This window comes from Cygnus olor, chromosome Z (assembly GCF_009769625.2).
Source record: "Cygnus olor isolate bCygOlo1 chromosome Z, bCygOlo1.pri.v2, whole genome shotgun sequence".
NCBI lineage: Eukaryota > Metazoa > Chordata > Aves > Anseriformes > Anatidae > Cygnus > Cygnus olor.
In genome coordinates this window covers 689,597-712,024 of record NC_049198.1, presented here as the reverse complement: position 1 = coordinate 712,024, position 22,428 = coordinate 689,597, and the positions used below count along the sequence as shown (strand labels likewise).

General features: G+C 42.4%; 1 protein-coding gene across 8 annotated transcripts in view; it reads left to right on the top strand.

Annotated features, from left to right (window-relative positions):
• WDR7 (WD repeat domain 7) overlaps positions 1 to 22,428 on the top strand; it is a 115,169-nt gene that overhangs the window by 79,226 nt on the left and 13,515 nt on the right. For 7 of the 8 annotated variants that reach the window (XM_040540757.1, XM_040540754.1, XM_040540751.1 and 4 more), the window contains 4 exons: positions 1,679 to 1,796; positions 2,585 to 2,734; positions 3,350 to 3,432; positions 9,389 to 9,488. In XM_040540757.1, the coding sequence (XP_040396691.1) occupies positions 1,679 to 1,796; positions 2,585 to 2,734; positions 3,350 to 3,432; positions 9,389 to 9,488 (451 nt within the window). Of the gene's footprint in view, positions 1 to 1,678; positions 1,797 to 2,584; positions 2,735 to 3,349; positions 3,433 to 9,388; positions 9,489 to 13,045; positions 13,369 to 22,428 lie in introns of those variants that run through there. The other variant, XM_040540756.1, reaches the window with a different exon arrangement.

Genomic DNA, 22,428 nt, shown 5'->3' with positions numbered 1-22,428 from the left:
TTTAACAAAAAGTTTCGGTTTTATTAATACTTAACATGTATTTGTAATACAAACAGCTAAGGTGTAGAAATTCCTTTAAAAGAGGGTTTTGGTGCATTCTTAAAAATAATTTTTCATGATTTAGCAAAATCTCCGGGGAATTGCACTGTATTCAGATGGCTGACTAGTACCAGCAGTGAGCAAAAGAAAATGCCTTTCTTTTGTCTTTATTTAAGAAACAAAACAAAACTCTAGTGCTGCTTCTTGGTGGAAGTGTGGTCATAGCAGCAGAATATATGTTACAGGAAACTTGAAAATGTTTCAGAGGTGGCAGATTGGTTTGTGTCTCCCGTTCCTTTCTGCAGTAGACCTGTTGGAGCGTTTCCTCCGTAGGAAAGGCTACGTGTTCAGGCTAATCCCAACACACACCGGTTCCCAGATGCTTCTTCCCCTTCTGTAAAAGCCCAATTCCAAAAACGTGTTCTTCCCTCTAGCTCTTTTCTGCCATTTCTTCCTCCCACACTGCTGCTGGTTTCTGTTGGGGAATTGTTCTCTCCCAGTGCGTCAAAGCCAGCAGGTGAATACTGCTTTGCCACGATGGTCTTCTCCCATGATCTTTAACCATCATTAAAAGGATTTCTTCAAGTATTGTTGAACTTTGTAGGGTCAGATACACCCTTATGCAGTGGTTTGGTTTGCTAAAGGCACAGAGTTGTGAGCCCAAAGAGGTACCTTTGGGGGAGGCCTATGGACTGTGGATGTGAGTGCAGGAAGGATCGGTAGAATTGCTGGATAACGTCCAATTAGCCTAACAAACACACAGGCTGCTGTGGCATAGGTAATGGTGATAGTTAAAGGAGTACCATGCTAAGAAATTAAGCTTTCAGACCAAAATTAGCTATGTATCTTTTTTGTCAGGTAACACACTGTCACAATTACCAAATACTGGATTTTACTTTTGCTAAATGTAGTTATCAGTTACTTGCTGTTATTTTATTGTTTCTTACATTTATCTTCTCATAGCAAGTACAAATGCTGCGTATGGAAAATTTAGGTACCAGTTAATCCCTTAGTGTTAATTTGAAGACTTGCGGTAAAAACCTGAGTGTTAGAAATGCTAAAGAGCATTAGAATAATTTCATAGTAAGTAGAAAGCACGAGGTACGAGGCTGTCTGTCATCTCTTCATGCTTCTGTAACTGAGTCGTGCGCTAAAGAAAATCACACTGAATAGATTCAGTGGCTTTAGGTCTTCAGGAAGCTTCTCGCTTTAATCTCCTGTAACCAGTGCTTAGCTGAATTAAGTAGAATTACTATAAACGGGATATTTTTCACCCTGCATTTAAGATTTTGTAAAAGAGTAAAACATAAATTCTTTGGAAGACATTCTTCATTTGCCTTGTCCTCACCTCTGTGATATGTATTCAGCACATACAGATAATTTGTTAACAAGGCCTTTTTAACACTTTGGACAGATGCACATACTGTTTTCAATCTTCATGGTTAATTATTCGATTTTGTATTTGATGATAGAACACCCTGACTCCTAATCACTGCTCATTGTTGGGAGTCCATTATATTCTAACTGTTTGAGTGCTCCCGTTGACCTTGAACTGACATTATAAGCTGTTTCTAATCTTTTCACTCTATATTTCTAATGCTCCTTTTCTTTCTTCCCTCTTTGTCTGGTGCCTGTTTAGCATCACAATGGGGCTGCCCCTGAGCCCGGCAGCCGACTCTGCCCGCTCGGCGCGACACGCTCTCTCGCTCATCGCCACCGCCAGACCACCCGCCTTCATCACCACCATTGCCAAGGAGGTGAGCGCCTGGGCAGGGCTGGGCTCTAGCAGCAATCCTCTGTGCTGGGGCACCGCGCTCCCGTGAAACAGAAGTAAACCCATGTCCTGCCCTTCCTCCCCAAAAGGGAAAACAAGCAAGCGTAATGTTTGTGTTCCTGCAAATTGGTCTTTCCAGTCACCCGTAATTAACGGTTGGTTTCACGCCGAACTCAATCCGTTGAGTTGTGCCTGCTTTAATTTGTTGTATCCTGATGTAGTGGCTATACAAACTTCAAATAGCAATGTGTAAAATCCCGCTTTCTTTGGCAATGCAAACGCCACCCAATTAAGTATGAATTCAGACTGGATGGAGATTTGGCCGTGCAGTCTGGGGGATGAAGAGGGGGGGCAGTGCTGTGAGGTTAGAGTAGGTTGGGCACTGTCTTTCTGAGACCCGTTTGAGTGAACCCAGGTGCTTGGAGCTCATGCTTGGCCAAAAATGGCCTGTTACAAAGCAGACGTTTAATACCCAAAGAAATATGCAGCAATATGTGAAAGTTATGTAATCAGGACCCAAGCATTTGCTCACCTTGACCTGTAGTTTTACAAGGTTGAGAATTAAAAAGGTAGACCTGCGTTTAAAAACTGCCTCAAGGATAACCAACCTTTAGCTCTACTTGTAACTGGGCGTGGGAATAACCTGTACGTCTCAAAGGGAAGCAAAACGTTCTGCGTGGTACGGGCTCTCAAAGTAACATGCATATAACAGTAAGCAGAGATGGAGAATACGTAGCAAGGCGCGTTTGCATAAACCCTGCTCTTTGCTAGGTGCACAGGCACACCGCCCTGGCTGCAAACACGCAGTCTCAGCAGAATATTCACACCACCACTCTTGCTCGGGCTAAAGGAGAGATCTTACGAGTCATTGAAATACTAATTGAGAAGATGCCTACCGACGTTGTGGACCTTCTTGTGGAGGTAAGGCTGTTCTGCCATAAATCTTTGATTTTTTGATGCAGCAGTGGGTAACTTACTGGCCTTGACTGGCGCTGTAGAGCTTCATTCTGTGTGGGCCATAAACCTTTCACCACCCAGCTCATTTTTAAACTTAAAAGGTTTAGACTTCTTTGGCATCGTTGAAGAAAAAAAAGAGAATTTGCTGGTGGTACAGGTGTGCAATAGTACTTGAACACACTGGGGGATCACATGGACATTTTTATCCTTTGTGTTCCTTGCTGCTCACAAATTTTGCTGAAGAATGGTTCAGGTGATGGAGTAGTTTTGTAACTTTGGTACTGATGCTTTGAAGCCTTCTTAACAAGAGAGCTACTTTCAGGGCTCCAATAGCTTATGTTTACCAAAAATTAGTCTTCTAATAATTGTTTTCTGGTGCTGTGAAGGGTTCAAGATGCCAGTACCATTGCTGTGGTAAGCACTATTACATGCAAGACAGTTTTGGTTTCTTTTATCCCAATCATACTTTAAACTTAGATATCAAAGCTGCAGTCAGGCACAGAAAATTTTTATTTTTGCCTGTCAGAAGGTTTATTATGAAATATATAATATCAAATAACATTAACTTTTGTTTCCAAGGTTATGGACATCATCATGTATTGCCTGGAAGGATCTTTAGTTAAGAAGAAAGGTCTTCAGGAATGCTTTCCAGCCATCTGCAGGTAAGCTCTACCCTCAAGAGTAATGTGAAGAAAATAATAAGGTCACCAGAAAAATATATTTCTTACTTGGAGTGAAACGGTCTTTTGTATGATACTTGCCCCTTAAAACAGCAAATGTGAAGAGTGGATTTTAGCTCACCTGTAAGCCTTTACAGGCTTTTAATTTTCATTCACATCTGGTAGATGTGGACCAGAAAAGAAAAGCGTTAACAACTCTTTAAAGTTCAGGTATTTTAAAAGTCCAGAAAGATGAAAACATTGTGCAGTCTCTTGAAAATCTGTGTCCTACTGCCCCTTCATACATCCTGGCTGCTCCGCTGGAACAGCTGCACAATCTGACCAGGTTAATTGTACGGCTTTCTTTCAAAGGGTGTATAAATATCTTTGTTGCCGTTGTTGCAAAAATGATAATAACATTCTTGAGTAACAAGTTAGACTCCCATGTGCAGGACCTGCTAATGAATTAGTTGACACCATCATACAGGCTGCAGGGAAAAAAATAAAAGGGGCGAGGCGGGGAACTGACTAACATGGAGAGCGCAGAAAATAAGGGTTTGGCTTGGAGTGTCTGGGGGCCTAGTCGTGGTGGGTTGTTCCCAGATACCCTGCGCAGCTGGCATGCATTGTGGTGGCTTCCGTAAACACCTTTCGGCCAACTGCTGCCCGTTAGTACGCTGAGACCAGGCCAGGAGCAGCCAGTTTGAGGTAGGTGGCAGAAGAAGGTTTCCAGGTGAGCTGAAGACACAAGCTGTCCACACAAGCACGTTGCGCTGCTGTCCTAGAGGCAGGGTCAGTACCCGTGAGATGGTAAGACACAGGCAGTGCCAGATGCCTTCCTGCAGGAGCACCCTGCTTATTCTGACCCGTGACCGTCTGCCAGGCACCCTCCGGGCACGCAGCTTGTGCTCCAGACGCTCAGTGGGCAGTGATGGCTGGCGGCCCCAGCACCGTGGGGGCTCCTGGCCCCGCCGCCTGCCTCGCAGCGCCGTCCCCACCGTCCCCCCCGCGGGCAGAGCCCTGGAGGCCCGGGTGCTGGGCGTCTCTCCCACTGGCAGCACTGGACAATGTGCAGTTTGGGAAGCAGGAACAGAAGCTGAGCTCAGACAACACCTCCTAGGGGATGGGTCTGCCTCCCTGGGCTGCCGGGTCCTGCGGCAGGAAGCAGGACACAAAGGCTAAGTCTCATGCTGGATGCAGGAGATGGAATTTAAATAAAACCTCACCAGATCAGAGGAGCCCGGCTGGTGGCTTTCGAGCTGCCTTGAGGTCTGCTCGGTGTGCAAATTCCCAATCGAGGCAGCAGCCAGCCAGTGAAAATAACAAGAGTTAATTGCAAAAGTCACAGGGGCGGAGAAGTGTGGCGGTGGTCCCCTGTGGTCGCATGTCCGCGTGGCCAGAGGGCACCGACAGGCACAAGGGGCTCCCACTGACCTTGGGAGGGAGCTGAGCACCGACAGGCGATCTTGTCGTAGGCAGTTTCTGCTTTACTCTGCAACCGGTACTCTTAATAGTAAAATGGGATTTAAGACGTGAACATTTACAGCATCCTTAGACTATGATAAATATCCCAGTTACACTATTAAACTAGTACAGCCGATAAATTAAAACATTCATCTCTCAACCATTACATTTTAATTTAATAAGCTATTAAAATATTGAATAGTTTCAAGAAAAGAGCTATTATCCTGTTGACAGATAAGATACTGATAGAGGTAGTCTTCTTTCTTCCTGATACTTTAAAAGGCTTAATTTAGCATATAAATGCAAGGGCAAGTGGAATTAATGCAGAAAATCTCCCTGTTTCTGTTGTACTTTTATAGTTATAAGTTATCTTAAAATTTTCTTAAATTACAAGTAATATTTCCTATTACATGTAGTTATAGCCACAGTAAAAATGATACAGCACCCCACTGATGTGATCATTCAGCCCAATGGAAATTTTCATAAGATTTCAGCAAATCGTTGGATGTCTGGAGAGACTCCAAGTGGAAGCATTTCAACGTAATCCTACTATTAATTCTTTTAATATCCTAATGCTCCTTCTGCTGCACTGCATTACGTGCACACCTGTTGTGACTAAATCACTCAGGTGTCTAAATCGTTTCACTAGGTGTGCAAGTTCTTTTTTCTCATAGCTTTTAATAAAGTATTTCCACGGTGTTCTGCCTTGGCAAATACTTGTTTGGTGCCTGTGCTGCATCTTTGAAGTGACGTCCCTGCTTTTAGTGGAACAGTAAAACCCACAGCTGTGAGCAGCAGTGAGCTGAGTTAAAGCCCCAGATTATCTTTCCTCTCTTTTTTTCATCTTCTTTCTTTTACCGTTGTACAAATGGAGCAGTCATGCTGCTAATTGCATGACTCGGTCCTGATGGGTTGTGATGAAGTAAATCCATCACCATGCAGGAGTTTTTATTGCATATGATCATGGTTTTCCCAGAAGTGGTATTTTTTTTATAGAGGATTGTACTACCTCTACTACCTCTGTGCAAACTCATTTCTTACCAAAATAGAAAGTATGTAATGTATATGAAATATTTCTGAATTCCTTTAAAATTTTGAGGGATAATACTGGAGGCGGTAAAATTCTGTTCAACTTTGGCATTTTCCAGATTCAGCAGTTGCATACAGCTGATGGACTCTGCATGGTTGGGCCATGAACTTGTACAGTCTGCTGGCTTAAAGCCTTCTATGTAGTGCTCCAGTCTCACGCAGGAAAATAGATTAAATTTAAAATAACAAATATTGTATATTGCCTTTTTACTAGGGAACAGAGTGAGAACATCAAGGATTAGGCAAAGTGAGGTTATGCACAAAGCTCTCTACCTTGACTATTTGTAGAACTCAGGAAAGGAGAATTCGAGGAGCTTGAGTCCATCAGTCAGAGGTGCTGTTGTGGTAATGCTGCAGGGAGCCTGAAGCCTGATTCTGTAGCAGGGAAGGAAAAAAGGATGAAATACACAAATGTATTGAAGAAAGAGGGACTAAATGTTAAAAACACATAATTGCATAAAAGTTTGGAAAAAAAGAACCTAAAATAGCATGACTCTTGCGGCTGGAAACAGGTGCAGCATGCCATTACAGAGGTCTTGGGTCCATTATTTGCCTCCAGTTCCCTGTTGACATTTTGAAATAGAGTAAGTTTTTCATTGGGTATTTGCAAATTGAGTCTCTGTTGCGTATCTCGTGCATCTGCCGTGGAAAATTGCCCTCACAGCGCTGTTAGGGACAGACGTCAGGCCGGTGCTCAGGCCCACGCAGGAGCACCGTCCGTTTTGCCCCTCTGCGGCGCTCCTGCTGCTGCACGGCCCGTTTTGCTGCCGTCAGTGCGACGCTGTAGTCAGTGGCACTGCGCTGTGGCTGCACGCGGGCACGAGTGGGAGAGGCCGGTGAGGGAGACAAGGTCAGCGGGGCAGACGGGACCGTGCTTGTCTTTGTCTTCGTACACACAGTTCTCATTTGGGAAATGCAGGGAGAAGGATCCCAGTTCCCGCTCATCCTTTAATTTGGAGGATTAGCTGGTACAAGCGACCGCAGCACTGTTAATTTGGTTCCAGCAGAATCCCCCCCAAGTTAAATTGAGCTGTCTTTTGGCTGACTGAAGTTTCTCTGAAGAGCAGTAATGGAGCAGCACTCAGAGCAGGGTTTCCATTAAGATGCCAATGATGGATATGGAGGCACCAGCTAGGCTTGCAAAAATGAATCCGTAGTGTAGTCTAAATATATGCTGGCATATCATTCTCTGCTGAACTCTACCATATAGAGGTTTAGAAAGGGAGGCAAAGGATTAAAACGTTTAAATCGAGGGCGGTTGCAACAATACCGAGCTAACTAAATGATAAAGAGCGAGGCTAAAGAGCTGACAACGGAATGTCAGCCTAAGGAGTAGGGGTTTTATATAAAAGTAAACTCAAAAATGTCTATTTCCTTGAAGCTTTTTTCCACAAATCCTCTGTTGTTACAGAGACTGATGGATTCTTCTCAAAGGAAAATACTGACTCAGCTCTCTGTCTAAAGGGGCATTTAAATGCAGTAAGGAAAGAAGAGCTGTATGCTCCCGTATAACAGCAGGTGATACTCTCTTTCTACGTCTGCTGGGGGAGACCAGTGGACTGTGCCCATTCAGAAGCGTAATAGAAATAAAGGGGATATAAAACATTTTACGTAGAAACTTTGTTGTATTCTATTTCACTCGTGATGACAGGTCGTGTGTACTTTTATGTAAGGTTAAATATAAATCCTGAGTTTGCTGGTTATATGAAATAGCCTAACAAATAGCCTCCTCCCTGTTCACCTGAGGCACCGCGTTAACCGTGTAGGTGACTGCAGTTTGGCATGAAATGGTGAAAAACGGGAAGGCTCTCTTACGACAGTCCCACGTGTTATTCTCTGTATAGGACATGCTATAGACCCTGTGGCTACCTGTTTGCCCCCAGCATTATTCTTTTTCTTTCCTGATTTTCGTGACTGGCTCTTCCCTTTCCTGTTCCCTAGCTGCTTACCAACAGCTTTTGATTTTTTTTCTAAGCACCCCTCTTTTTTTTCTTAATAATAAATAAGAAGATATTGCTGCTGTTATCATTAAGTAACAAACAAATAAGTTGTGTTGCTGCCCTGCCCACTGCGACCGGTCTGGGACTCTGAGCAGGAAATCATGTCTAGCCTACACAGGTTTTGCCTGTGTCTTGCCCCCCCGAGCTGGCGTTGCTCGCTGAGCTGCCGGCTCTTTCACAGCGGGCTCCTTCCCTTTGATCCGCCTCGAAGCCCCCACCGCCGAGACGCCGGCACTGCGAGGATGGCGTCCCTGGAGCCCAGGAGCGAGGCTGGAAGCCGTGGGCCTGCAGCAGGGGTGTCTGCGGGGCGGGTGGTCCTCGGGCTCCGGGAGGACAGGGGTGCAGAACTGCCTCTGAGCTAGGTCGCCTTGCCCTTTCTCTTGCACGGAACTGAATGATTTTCATTTCCTTGTGTTTGTTTGTTTGTTAACACCGTGTTTCGTGCTGTTTGCCTTCCCGACTGCCATCCCACGCTGCAGAAACAAGTGTATCGTCCCTGTAAGAGAGCAGTTGCTATGGCACTCTGGGAATCCTTTAGAACAAGGAGATGGATCGTTGTAAGATTTGTTGTCTGAAGCCATAAATATGGTCAGCAGCATATTTTTACAGACCGATTCCAGCAAGCTCTGGCAGCCTTTGCTATAGTAAAATTTAACTGAAACATTAAAATTTAAGTGGAAAAGCAATCAACAGTTTTCATGGGTCTGTTCTTCCTTTGAGAAGACAGGCATAGATATTCCCAAATATTTCAACTGGAAGTAAGGATTCTGATTCTCTTGTGTTTCAAGATAGAGAAATTCCTTGAATTTTGCAATTTTTTGTGTTCAGATTGATGGCATACACTCACATCAAACTTTAAGGACTCTCAAGTGCTTCTCAGCTCCCTTTCACCTGAAGAATGTTGTTGGGTTAGAGACAGTTTGATGACTTGTCCTTTTTCTTCCCTTTTTTTTTTTTTTTTTTGAGTTTGCATATTTTTCCCTTTCCTTCCTTGAACCTTTCTCGCTTGATTTTCAAAGAAAAATGCTCTGAAATCATTCAGGGTGTCTCACTTAACCCTTTGACATCCAGCATTATTGTTGTGTGGAGCTGTAAACTACGCTTGCACATGGGCGGTCAAGGAACCAGTGATGACTGCATAGATTATTCCCAAACTCAACAGAATTGCTGTAACGCTGTTTAGTAAAAATAAAAAAATAAATCAGATAGGATTCTGCAGTAATGTGCCAAACACCAGTTGGGTTTGTTTGCTAAATGCCACATATGAAAACTGGCAGCTGATGGATTTTGAAATCAAATCTCTGTTCCAGCACTAATGTTAATTACCCAATGGCATTGCAAATTAATTTTAACATCATGCAGGCAGGGCAGATCTCACCTGTTACTTGTTATAATGTTCAATTCAGGTTCTACATGGTCAGCTATTACGAGCGGAGTCACAGAATAGCAGTTGGAGCTCGCCATGGTTCAGTGGCCCTCTACGACATCCGGACTGGGAAATGTCAGGTAAATAAATCATTGTGACTTCCTCCCCATAAAGTGTGGAAGTTATTGAAAGGAAAGAGCAGCAAGCTCTGCATCAGTTGACATGCTGAGCTGCTGGAACATTATGGATAATGCTAAGGGGATCAATAGTTTAATGAAGGACTCAAAGTATATAGAGCCCTACTGTCTTCATTCACTGGAACTGAATGGGTGCCCCAGATGGGTTAATAATGAAAGCCTAAAGTTAGGTGATACCCTTGCTCTGAAATAAATGAAAAATCTGATTTAAGAAGTTAAGCCTTATAGAAGTATACTTATCTACGATAGAAGTCACAAAGAAAATCTACTGGTTATTTCTTCCTAAAAACTCCTCTCTGTGAAATGGCACAATGCTCCTGACTGAGGTATTTACACTTCTCTGATATTAAATAAGATACGTGTTTTCTTACCCGTCACCTAGGAGAGGATGTACGTGAGGATAACATTGAAATGAGCGCTTTGCTTGAATTTGCTCGGAATTACAAATGTTTAAGTAACAAAGCATTTTCAGAAAAGTTAATTGGTAAGACCCTTTATTATTCCTCATGCTAAGTGATCAACTATTATTCCTCGTTGAATTTCAGTAGTCCTTATGTAAAGCTTGGAAAAAATACCTATATTTTAAATCTGCCTTTTTAATTGTTTTCGGTTGTTGGCTGTTTTTTAGTGTTTTGGGGTGGGTTTTTTGTTTGTTGGTTTAAGGTTTTTTTGATGTAAATGTAATGGTTGGGTGCAAATATGTTTTTTGTTTCTAAACTTGGACTAAATCCTTAGTCCTTATAAAACATGCATTATAGACAAGGTAGCATAGATTTCTTTCTGCTAAATCTGCAGTGTCACTTAGTACTTTGCTGGCAGAACCGTGTGCGTAGGTACACATGGCTGGTTCATTTTCTGTTCTGAAATTTTGATTATTTCCCAAAACCAGTAGCTAACAACGTTGTACATTTTGGCATTTTTTGTTTAGACAGCTGTCTATGGAAGCTGAGCTGGCCAAATTTATTTCATAATAGCTATATAATGCAGGCAAAGAGTATCAGTGGACTGTTCTATCTTGTTTTAGATCATTGTTTGGATCATGATTTATTAATTTAACTACAAAATTACTCCACAAGAACTGCTTTATATTGGTATATCAGATGTCACTGAGCATTTTTGCTGCCTTGCAGTCCTGTCATCAGCACCTGGCCAAGATTATGCCTTGCTGCACACAGCTATCTATATTCTCTTTTCCAAATATACATGTTGCATTACTTTTTCTCCCAGCTATTCACCAACCAGCATGACAAAGCAGTTAGTTGCTGAACATCTCCTTGTGGCCATTAAGAGACACTGACCACAATTCCTTTCTGTGTGCATCATTGCACCGAAAATTGAGAGTGCAAAGTCCAGATAAGTCTGTGAAGTCTTGGCATCTCAAACTAACAGCTAATTCCTGATCCTGCTGGAGAGGAGGGAAAAAAAAAGCACAACCGTACACTTCCTTACATCTCTCTGTTTTCAGAGCACAAGAAGATTGGTGACAAAGCCCGTTCTTCCATTTAGCAACAGTATTTAACCAGTGCTATCATCCTTGCATTTTTAACTTTGTCTAATTCGTGCTTCATCTACTGAACTGGCTCCAAGGTGAACAGAGGTGTTTGATAGTATGTGGAGTAATTATGAAAGTTCTTTCTTGACAAAGTGAATTCCAGATGGGTCTGTAAAGCATTTTACACAATCTGGTGGTCTACAGTAGTTTTGCAGAAGACCGGAGTTCTTTTAAAATGGATTCTGTGTAATGACCACCAGCTCTTTTGAAGGTGATTGTCTTGATGGTTGCAACACTTTTATCCAAAGTAGTGTCACTTCCTTGTTAGCTGATGTTCTTTTGTGTTTGGTTCCTGGAACTAACTCCAGATTTCTGCCAGTAAATTGTCTGAATAATTCACTGCCTGAATTTGATGTGTTAGCGAATATTCACAATACTTGTTTTCTTACTTTCTTAGTAAGCTTCCATGTAAGGCATGGAGGGCAGAAGTGGGTATGACAGGAAAATTTGGACACGATTCTTTGCAGATTTTATTATTCATAAGATCAGAGAAATCTGTTGAGGGCCACATATATTATTAGGGGGCAACGCCATCTATTGGATACAGATATTTCTTATTCCAAATCCAATCTTTTAAGTTATTTCTCACAGTTACAGATTTCAGGCTGCTCAGAAGACATGAGATAAATTTAGGACTGTGTAGAAGAAGATAATGTTGCAAAAAGCTCAAATTTTTTTTTTGTTTTTACAAAAAGTTAAGCTTTTCAAAGTGTTTATCAAAATATTTTAATTGCTTAATATGTTTAAAATGAGCATGACTTAGAGCAGTTATGTGGGAAGTGCCTTTTGGGATCAGGGTCCTGCTGTAAGGCAGAGCAAGAAGTCAGTCAGCAGGCCCCGCACCACAGGGCAGTGTGCTGGATGCCTTGGCCAGCCCCGCTCCTGAGTGCTCTTGCTGGGACCATTTAACTTTCTGTAAAAAAATTTATACCAAAAAATGTTTCTATTGCCCAGGCCACTGTCTATCTTAAGGTCTTTTTTTTTTTTCTGTTTATAGTGTTTATTGAAAGACCAGAACTACCAGAAGTTACAGGATCAAAAAAAAAAAAAAAAAAAAAAAAAAAGCTTAGTATTCACTATTTATTAAATTTCTTTTTTTCTGAAGCTGTAAAAATAATTTTGTATTTAGTAAATATGCTGGTGTTTTGAAAGTAAAAGTTTTAAATAGATAAGAGAGTTTTATTAGTTACCCTCATCGTAATTCATATGTAACCCATTTTTAGTCAGGGATAGGAAGAGGTGGGAAGAGCCTACTTTTCCCCTGCTTTACACTCCTCATTAAGGGTGTACATTAACTGAGCTTAGAGCCGAGATAAGCGCAAGGGGAGAACAAGATACAGGTGGGACCTCCTGGGGACACGAAGGCCTGCTCCTGCTGCAGCAGGCAGGAACGGCTGAAAAAAACTGGGTTTCTTGGCACCCAGTGCTCTGCGTGAAAGTCGGTTCCAGAATACCGATGGGTTAAAATATCAAGGGTTAGAAATCTGTTCTTTTATTCCCACGCCAGTGTAGGTATGGTTATTTAAGCCTCTGTACCAACATTGACCTTTATCTTAAATAACCATTTCCTCTCCTTGGATTTTGCTCTTCTGTATTTGCAGGCAGCCTTTGTTCTGTAAGGGGAAAAGAACAGAGGGCTTTAAAACTCCATCACCGGAACGTTCTCTCCATTTTTGTTCATTATCCTTAGGCAAAATATTCATTTTTTATTTATTCCAATCTTACTGCTTAGCTTCCCCAAGTCTGCTTTCCTTTCTCACCTTTGTGGAAGCACACAAATGCAGAACTTTGAAAAGCCTTTCATTTGAGTATTTTTCAAAACGACACCCCACGTTAAGTCTCACATTTTTGGCACGCGCCTGGTATGCCTGTGTGTGAAGAAGAGCTTCCTCTTCTTTTTAGTTTCTTTACTTACTCCTAATACGTTTTGCTGTGTTGTGTTTTCAAGTCCCAGAGGTAACTCCCCTCGGCTCAGGGCGTAGGTTTCAGGTGCCCTTAACACGCGTGGCTCAGGAACCTGAGGGTGGAAGAAGTGAGTCTTGGAGTTCTCCGTCGCACCGAAGACGTCCCTTGCTTTCTGCAGCAGTTCCAGCAGGCACCAGCAGCAGCGGCTGCTGCAGCGCGTTCAGCAATAAATAAAATAAAAGCTCGCTGTCGATGAAAAGATTTCAGTTGCAGTTCCAAACTTGGCTTACGCCAGGAGGCCTGTAGGTGGTCCGCTTCCTCGTCAGCCGGGGGCATGCGGCTGATGCCTGGCCTCACTGTAGCCGGTGCTGGGGCTGTCGTTGCCAGCAGCATTGTCAGGATTTCCCCGTCTCCGTGCCGTCGTGCCGCAGTGCTCCGTGCCCGGTGCTCGCATGGGGCCTGGTCCTGGTGTGCTGCCTCGGTCCCTCGCCCCCGGGAGCTTCGGGAAAGCTCTTGGAGAGCGGCTGCAGGGCCAGGCCACGCTGTTTGCATCTGCTCAGCAGTGAATCCAGTACATCACACACATACAAACTCATACAAAATCCAGCACAGCGGTGAGATCCTTTCCCCACACGTGCTCCTGATCTCGCTGGGAGACCTCTCGCGGCCGTGGGTGCTGCAGGGGCTGAGGTGGGCGCCGTGTCGGGAAGCCCCTCTGCCACCGCGAGCGGGGCCGCGGCACGCGTCTGCTCGCCCCCGCCTGCTGCTGATGTCCGCACTGAATAATTCATGAAAATATAATCCGATAACTTACTGCTGCGCATACTGAAATAGTTACGGTGATGAAAATAAGGCTTAAAAGGTTGTTTTTTCATTTCAGACAGCCATGCTAAAAATAATAATAATAATCGTTGCTTTTAAATCCGGTTGATGGCAGGATCTGAGTAGTGTGGCTTTTTTGTATTACTAAAATTGTCACAGAATTAACGCGGTTTATACTTCGTAGAAAATTTTATAGTAATTATCATCAGCAGAACAAACTGCTCTCCTAAATATGTGCTCTCTTAAATGTGGTTATTTTATTTTTTCACGACAGGTGAAATAGGGCAGGAATTTTATCATCTCCTTGAAGAAAAAAGGCAGGCTTTTTAGCTGTAATAATGGAAAACAGAAGCATTTCATGGTTTTTTTTCCTTCCAGCATGTTTTTATTTTGTTTTCAAGAAAGATGGTTGTACATACCGACTGAGAAATTACATCTAATGATTAATAGAATGATGGATGTCAAGAATCACCTTTTTTAGCAAATAATAAATCAACATTTATATATGATAGGGTTTTTTTCCAGAGAAATTTACAATATTAGTATCACTTATTTAACAAAGTGTCAATTATTAATACTACCAGTAAAATGCTGCCTCAAAGCCAGTTATCTGCAATTCAGTGTTTTGCGTTTGGTTTGCATCATTGTTATTGCAGACACAGATGCATCTATTAATGTGTGATTTCTGCTTAATAATTTAAAAGATACATTATTAATTATCATACTTCAATTTTTTAAACTGTTCTACATTAAACTCTTATGTTCCAGTATCTATCTTACTCATTTCAGGGGGCTTGGATTTTAGTTTCTTTTTAAGGCTTTGAATTGAAATGAAAATTACAAGCACATTTTGTTGTAGCATGAGCTTTCCAAATACGTATTTTTCGGGATCTATTTTTTTCTATAGTTAATATAGAGATTGGTCTCTCTCTCTCCCTCTCTCATTAAATTATTTATTAAACATTATCTGAGCATTACTGTATATTCCCAACGCCTTACATTAGGGCAATACGAAGTTTGAATTAATTTGGTTTTTAGGGTGCCTCGCTGCCCTAGCAGCAGCTTGTTGTGGGGAGCGGAGCCGGGCAGTGTCCTTCCCATGGCTGTATTGATTTGCCCTTCAGCTGTTTGCAGTGCATAGAGAACCCAGGGCCTTGTTGTTGATTATCTACACAATGTCTCGGTGAACATTATTGACCCATTGCCGCTTACTGCCTATGGCTCTTGATTTTTCACACCGTCTCCATGACACTCATAATAAAACATACTATCTTATTGCTACCCAACTCTGGAAGCCAACTGCTCTACCCTTAGAACAACAGCTGCCGTTCTGGAGAGCATTTTATTTTATGTGGGGCAAAGAGTTGTGGCGATTTTAGGATTGTCTTTGTACTCTGTTTCAAGGGGGCCCTGTATCTGGTGGTTGAGCTCCATCCTGCGAGGCAGTCGTTTACTCACAGGAAAAGCAGCTCGTTTGTTCCTGCATCTGGTATTGCAGATTTCAGAGAGAGGTTGTGTGAGGCTGTATCAAAACTGCTTTTGAAATGTTTGAATAATCAAAAAATGCCGGGAGGGTTTAAAAATATATATTATTACGAAAAGTGAGATGATATAAAATGTCGGGATTGCTTTTGAAATTTAAAATGCTGACATTAAATGCCAAACTAATTATGACAAATAGAAATATCAATCAGTTCAGCATTTTTGTTTTAGCTACTAAGTTACCTGATTTTTCCAAATTCATTAAATTATATTTTACTGTAAAATGGCTGTATCTTGGAGGAGATTATGGGGGTAAACATTTGTAGTAATGTCATCTGTTACAATAATATTATTTTACTTTAGATTATTGCTGCTAACTGCCATTATGAGGGGATGTCTTTGATTTTGCATAAATAAAACTACCGAACAATAAAGTATTAAAATGCACTGGGATCTCTGCTGTAAGCTTAAATTAGAGTTATTTAAAACAGCTAAACTTTGGCTTATTTTCAGAAAGAAATATAGTCAATTTTTACTGTTGAATCCATTCAGCATTTTCCCTAGCTGGAGAATTAGTGGGTTTGTGATGAGAATATTTTTAAATCCTTCAAAAACACTTTTTTCTGAGACAGATGATAGGATGTAAAGGATCTAGAGGAGGACCGAAGTTTTTCTCAATTGTGCAGTGTGATGAGCTGCCTTCTGGGGGATGCGGAGCACCCTCGGCACCTAGGGAAGACCCAGCTTCCTTGTAAGAGCAGGTATTTTATTTTTTTTTAATAGTGCCTAGTACCACATCCATCAGTGTGGCATCAGCGGTCTCCAGAGCTGCATTTAGTATTTCAGTGTGTATTCATCACCAGCGATGTCTCTCTCAGGAAAGCAAAGTTGGAAGTGGAGGGAGCTGACTGACGGATGGCTTTTGGGGTGGGAAAGGGGCGAAGCCTGGAAGGGTCCCTGCGATCCCCAGGCCTGGCCTTCTGGATGAGGCAGTGGGCATCTTCAGAGGTCATCTCATCCTGATCTTCAATTTTCCAGTAACGGAAAACCCACCAGCATCATCATAATTTCTTTCAGCAGTTAATTATTTTCATTTTTTAAACTGTATTTTGTTGTTTCTGGATAATTTTGCTGTAGCTTCAACTTCTCACCAGTTGGTCCTGTTTTACATTTAACTGCTAATTTGCATGAGAGCTTGTTAATTTGTTTTCTACGTGTGGGTGCTGTAGGTGGTGATCAGTCATACCGTCGTCCTCGCTGAACCAGAGAGACGGGCCCTTCCTCACCGGGTGCAGTGCTGTGCCCGTTGGGGTCCTGGCCCGGTGGTCCTGCCCGGACCCCCAAAGCCTCGCCATGTTCTTGCCAAGATTTTGGGTGGCTCCTGGGTGAGGAAGTGCCCCGACGGGACTCTGGCAGCAGTGCACCAGGTCAGCAGTTTTTCTGTTTGCAGCTGCGTTCCAAAGCACATCGATTAACCGGTATCTAACCCAGGTAGCGGCTGACCTGTTCCTTATGTATCGTTCTCATTTCTCACAGAAATGTGTAAAACTGTACCAGATACTTCTCAGAAGTCTTTCCCCGTCGGGGTTTTGACTTTTATAATCAAATGTAAATTTCAGTAAGCTAGCTTGATCCTACCTCTTTTGTGTAAAACTATGCTGTTGACAATGATTATACTATATAAATATTTCAGTAGTATCAATTTCATATGAAACATTCCTCTCCTTGGGGAGATTTACATCAAGCAGGTAAGCTTTATAGTTAATGTTACAGCTAATAACGCGAGCTTTGCCCTGCTCTGCAACATCCGTGTTTTTCTATCACTTGGAAGCAGCCTGAGGAGTTAATGCTCCAGAGGTAAAATACCGTTATTATTTTTCCTACTGAGGCCAAATGGCCGTTTTTGAGGATGAGCTACGATGCAGTGCAGGCAGACGGGACAGGTGCCTCTTGTGCAAGTGAAGAGGGCAACTGCTTTCCACTGCTGAGGAGCTCTAAACCTCCCTGAGCAGATCGTAAAGGCATAGACTCACAGGATGGTTTGGGTTGGAGGCGACCTTAAAGACCGTCCAATTCGAACACCTCCCACCAGACCAGGCTGCTCAAAGCCCCATCCAGCCTGGCCTCGAACACTTCCAGAGATGGGCTGGTTGGCATGATGGTGGCCAGCGGAGAATTAACCAGGGTGGGATCTTGTGGAGGGCCTTTTCCTGATGCACCTCAGGGTGGGCTTGGCTTTGGCAGGGGTCTGGCAGGCAGCCTGCTCCCCCCAGGCAGCCGGCTGGGCTTGCAGTTGCCTATGGGACAGTCGCAGCTCGTTCATGAGTAGGGCTGGGTGAGTGCCGGACGTGTCCCGCGGGACATGCAGTGGTGGCCTGGAGATTTATGACCAATTTTTCAGAAATAATACTGAACGGTATTGCCAGTTCTCACAAAATTTGTTGAAGTTTTATGAAGGCTTTCGAAGTATTTACTTATGCAGCTGTCTAATCAAAATGCCAGACAGCTTTTGCGCTACTTGCTCAGTCTGACCATTAGTAAACTTCCACAGTTTCCCTGAGTGCATTCAGCAGCCAAAAAGGCTGATCAAGGGCTTTTGTTTGCTTTTTGTAGTTGTGTTTGTGTGTGTGTGTGTTAAGGTAGTGAATCTAAACACACCAGTAATTTTGTGCTTACAAGGGGTTTGTCTCGTGCAGCTTCTATTTCCCTGCTCTCTCTAAACACTGTTCTGGCTGAGAAAATTTGAAATTGACATTCTTCTTGAAATTCACATTCTGCTTGCTCATGCAAATTTTGACAAATTTCCTCAAATTTCTATTTCTAGAGAAACTGATGGATAGCTAAAAGGGGAAATATATGGCTGAAATCAACTCTACATTTTTCATAGGGAGGTAATATTCAGGTTGGAGATTACTCATGCTGCGCTCAAAACTGAAAATCCCAAAGAAAAACAGTTTACAACCTTATTCTTGGCCTTAATTCTGTTTTGGAAAAAAAAATAACATAAGAAAAGGGATGAATAAAAATAACAATTCTAAAAGAAAGGCTGCTAAACAATTAGACTAATTTATGTATATTGTGGGGTTTTTTTACTTTTTTTTTTCCTTTAATTGTATTATCTCATCACAGTTTTATTCTGGATAATAGGAAGCTACCTAGATTTAAATAGGCAAATATTTGCTGAAAATTATTCAGTCGTTTCTGCGGTTCTGTTCATTGTTATGCAGAGGTTGTCCTTTTTAGGCTGACCTTTTATTTGTACAGCTTTAAGACCGAGTGTGGTTCTTGGTTGTTGGAGCACAAGGGTGTGTTTATAACAATCCATGAAACATGTTCACTGTAGCTCTTTGTCTGCTGACTTGCTCGGTAACAAAAAGATGCTTGATGGTGTGAAGTTGCTATCCACGTAAAGCAAGCTGTTTCAGTGGTGGTTTTTCGAACAGTCAAAGCTTTTAAGTGTATGCAGAGCTTCCTTTAACTGAGTCATAGTTATCAGGTATTGCAAAGGTTAAGCTTTATCAGCTGCACAAAAAAAGGTTGAGGTTTCATCGAAAACTTCCATCCTCACAACCTGTCGACCACAATTTGATGATGATTATTGATTATTTCACAGCCTTTCACTCACTCTGGCACTGCGGCCAGCCTTGATATACAGATAGGGCTTCAGTCCAGCTAAAATAAGACTCCATCTTGATAATGGACTGAGATGAGATACTGTTATTTGATAAAGATAATTGATGTTTCACAGTGAATTGGAAAACAGTTCTGAGTGCACCAGATCTGTGGCTGCTCCATCTGCAACTGTGGCCCTTGTTTACAAAACATAGCAAAAGACATACAGTTAGACCACGCAGTGACAGTGGGAGTGCACAAAACGCAGCATTTTAGGGTGGGTGGCAATTTCCAGCCAAAAATAAAACACAAAATAAGAAGCCCGATTTGTAATTTTGCAGTCAGGATGAAGTTTCTTGAACATGTATGTAGCCTACTTCTGATGAGACAGCCTGGAAATCTTGTTCCTTCTGCTTGGGATGTACTTGGTAATTTATTTCAGGTGAGCTAATATCCTAAAGTCTTCCTTTTTTAATATACGTACGTGACATTTGAATTAGGCAAAATGCTACATGAAGAAGATGAAATTTGTCAAGGGAAAATAAGGCATAGTATACGTCTAGATTTCTTCATTCTCCTCAAGTTTTAGCTCCCTAATTTAAAACATAATGCGTGCTTATGGTCTTCCATAGATGCCTTTGTTGACTGCACATTCTCAGGCTCTGGTTTTGAATTGATTAAGGTATCACTCGTTGCAAGTTCTGTTCACCAAGTTCTTTTAGTCCTATTATAACCTTTGTAACCTCTAATTAAGCAATAGGAGATGGCAGGGAGTGGGGTTATCATGAGATAATGACACCCCAAGTGTGTTATGTGGCACAAGGTTCATCTGTGTGCTGCTAATCCTCTGGGGGAGTGATTATCTAATGATAAACGTACCACATTGCAGCTCATTGATACCGCGGCACTGCGCTCATGCCGCTGTCGTCCTGACTGAATTACACTTCCCATTCCAAATGTCATTTTTTTCCATTGATTTTACAAACTGACAGTTTTGAGGTTTTCTGAAGTGACTTACATACTGTGCAAAGTCATGACCCTGGAGTCATACTTTTTTTTTTTTTTTTTAATATATTTATGAAGAATGTGAAAAAAAAAGCATGGTATTTTTTGGTAGACTAAGAGCAGTCTCAGCAGGTTGGATGCAATTAAAAACAAAGTTATCATCAGCATGCAACTGCAATTCAACTTTTTCTTTAGAAGTGCATTAATATAGAAAAGAATGATACTGTGTTCCTTTTTTTCCCCAAATTGAACACTAAATCAGCGTTAACATACTGTAGAGATATATTTCAAGTAACTAGATTTTAGGATACGCGATTGTTATTGACTTTGGAATGATGGGAAATTATTAACATCTGGAAGTTGCTTAATAATATTTTGCTCTTTGGAGTCTCTATCGCTATTTCATAGCCAAAGCAGACTTAGAGTCACTATTCATTAATTACAGTCATGATAACTCATAAGTATTAACTCACCTGCGTTCTTACTTTGGAGGCTTTTCTTTTCCTCCCTATGCAGGTAAGCAGCAGGCATTTCGTCTAGTTTGTGTAAGGTACCTGCCACAGAAGGGTTCGTGCTATCATTCGTGAGACTTCTGAGAACGTTTCTGTCCTTGACTGTAGGTGGAATCCAGAAACTTGGGGTCAATGTAATTAATTATCTCTGCTTAAAGGTGCCAGGTAAATTCTTGCTGGGTAACAGAGAGCAGCCCAAAATCCCCCAATTAACTCATACACACAACCTATTTGGTTATGTTTCTTTTCATTTAAAAACCTAATTCTTAGAGGGGAGGGTGGAGAGGATGTAACTGTGTAACAGTGAATGCCTTTCATTGTGCGCTCTTCCTTCTGGTGTGGGGAAGCACAGGAACGGAGAGGGAGCACATTTCCAGCTGGTCTGTTGCAGTGATGGTGGCTGTATATTTTGATGTGTGATTTCTGAAAACTTTGCTACCGTAAAGAAACCTTCTGAGACCGAGGTCGTTGCTCACTGGTCCGGTGAGGCTTATGTTGAGGCGTTCACGGTCCGGACACTGGCTGGTGCTTGTGGCCAGCTGTGTTACCCATGAACAGAGAGTGGTTTGGGAAAATGTGTGCAGGGAAAAGCACACATTACAGGCAAGAAAACTGTAAAGTAGTCTATTTTCATTGATTAAATCTTGGTTTCCCTTATAAATATTTACAATTGTATTTATAGAGATACTTGTAATTAATCATCACAGGCTGGTGTTGAAGTGAGCCCTGCTTAGTGTAACCCAGCTACAAACCTGCAGCAGATGCATAAAGGGCTGGCCATGAAAACAAACAGTTCGTGTCGCTGCGTACGATCTCGTTCTGTAGGTCTCCCTTCTCTGTCCGGCCAGGCAGCCCTCTGCAGCCACTCCAGCTGTGCCCCCGCAGGGCCGAGCCACGGGCAGGGGTCCCCGTGGGACACGGAGCTGGGAGAACCCCCCCAGGCAGAGCTGCAGCATCCCTGGCAGGTCTGCGGGGGATGCAGATGGGAGCTTGTGCGCGTGAGAGCCGGGTCTCTTACAACGGGAGGTTAAAGGGAAGCCTGAGTTCTGCTTCGGTTTGTTTCAAAGCAAAAGCTGTTTCTGAACGTCGGCTGGAATCGATGCTGTTTGGTCTGGGTGCTCCATTTGGCTCACTGCAGAATTAAAGTCATGGCTTCGACAGTCAGAGCAGTAATTGAATTGCGCATAATATTGTTTGATTTCGGTACCTGGATGCCTTTGCAATTTTTTAATTCTTATACGAGGCAGAAAATTGTTTAATATTATATTTGGAATGAATAGTTGCTGATGTCTAGTGGCTCGCTTTAGCTAAGTCTGCTTGGTAAATAAAAGGCAGTGTTCTGAATTGCAGTATTTTGTAGGTAGAAAAGGAAAGATAGCCATCCTGTAATCTGAACATGTACGTGCATTTACTGACACTCTCACGCCGGCAAGTTCAGATGAGCCCGGAAAACTTGTTAGTAGGAACACACATTCTCAAATTGCAGATAAAAGATAATTACTGAGTATAGCCTTTTAATTTTACAGGCCAAAACCCTTTTCTCACTGGAGGCAGGAAGGGGAGGGAATGAAAGCCGTCAGGCTGCGGAGCAGATTCCATTGTGCTGTTCCTCAGGCACGTAGCACGTGTGCTCGTAGTGCCGTGTACCTGGGCTCTGAAAATACGCTCGTGTGTCCTGTCATTGGTACGATTAGCCACGTTAATGTGGAAGGGGGACTGGGAGTGCTTGACGTTCGGTTTAGTTTATAATCTGACTCACAAAAGCAGTAGCAAGGTTCACAAGGGAAAATCCATAGTAATGTAATACCAGGTAGTAATAAGTGCACTGCTGGCAAGTGGGGCAGAAATTTAAGGGGACATGCTTCAACTACAGCGGGACTTAAACGTACTTACATTTTCACGTCCTCGTTGGTACAGCTGGCTTTTTAAAATGCAAGCCGTGCTCTTTTGTTCCTCTTACATTTTATTTCCAGCATCAGAGAGCATTGCAGAA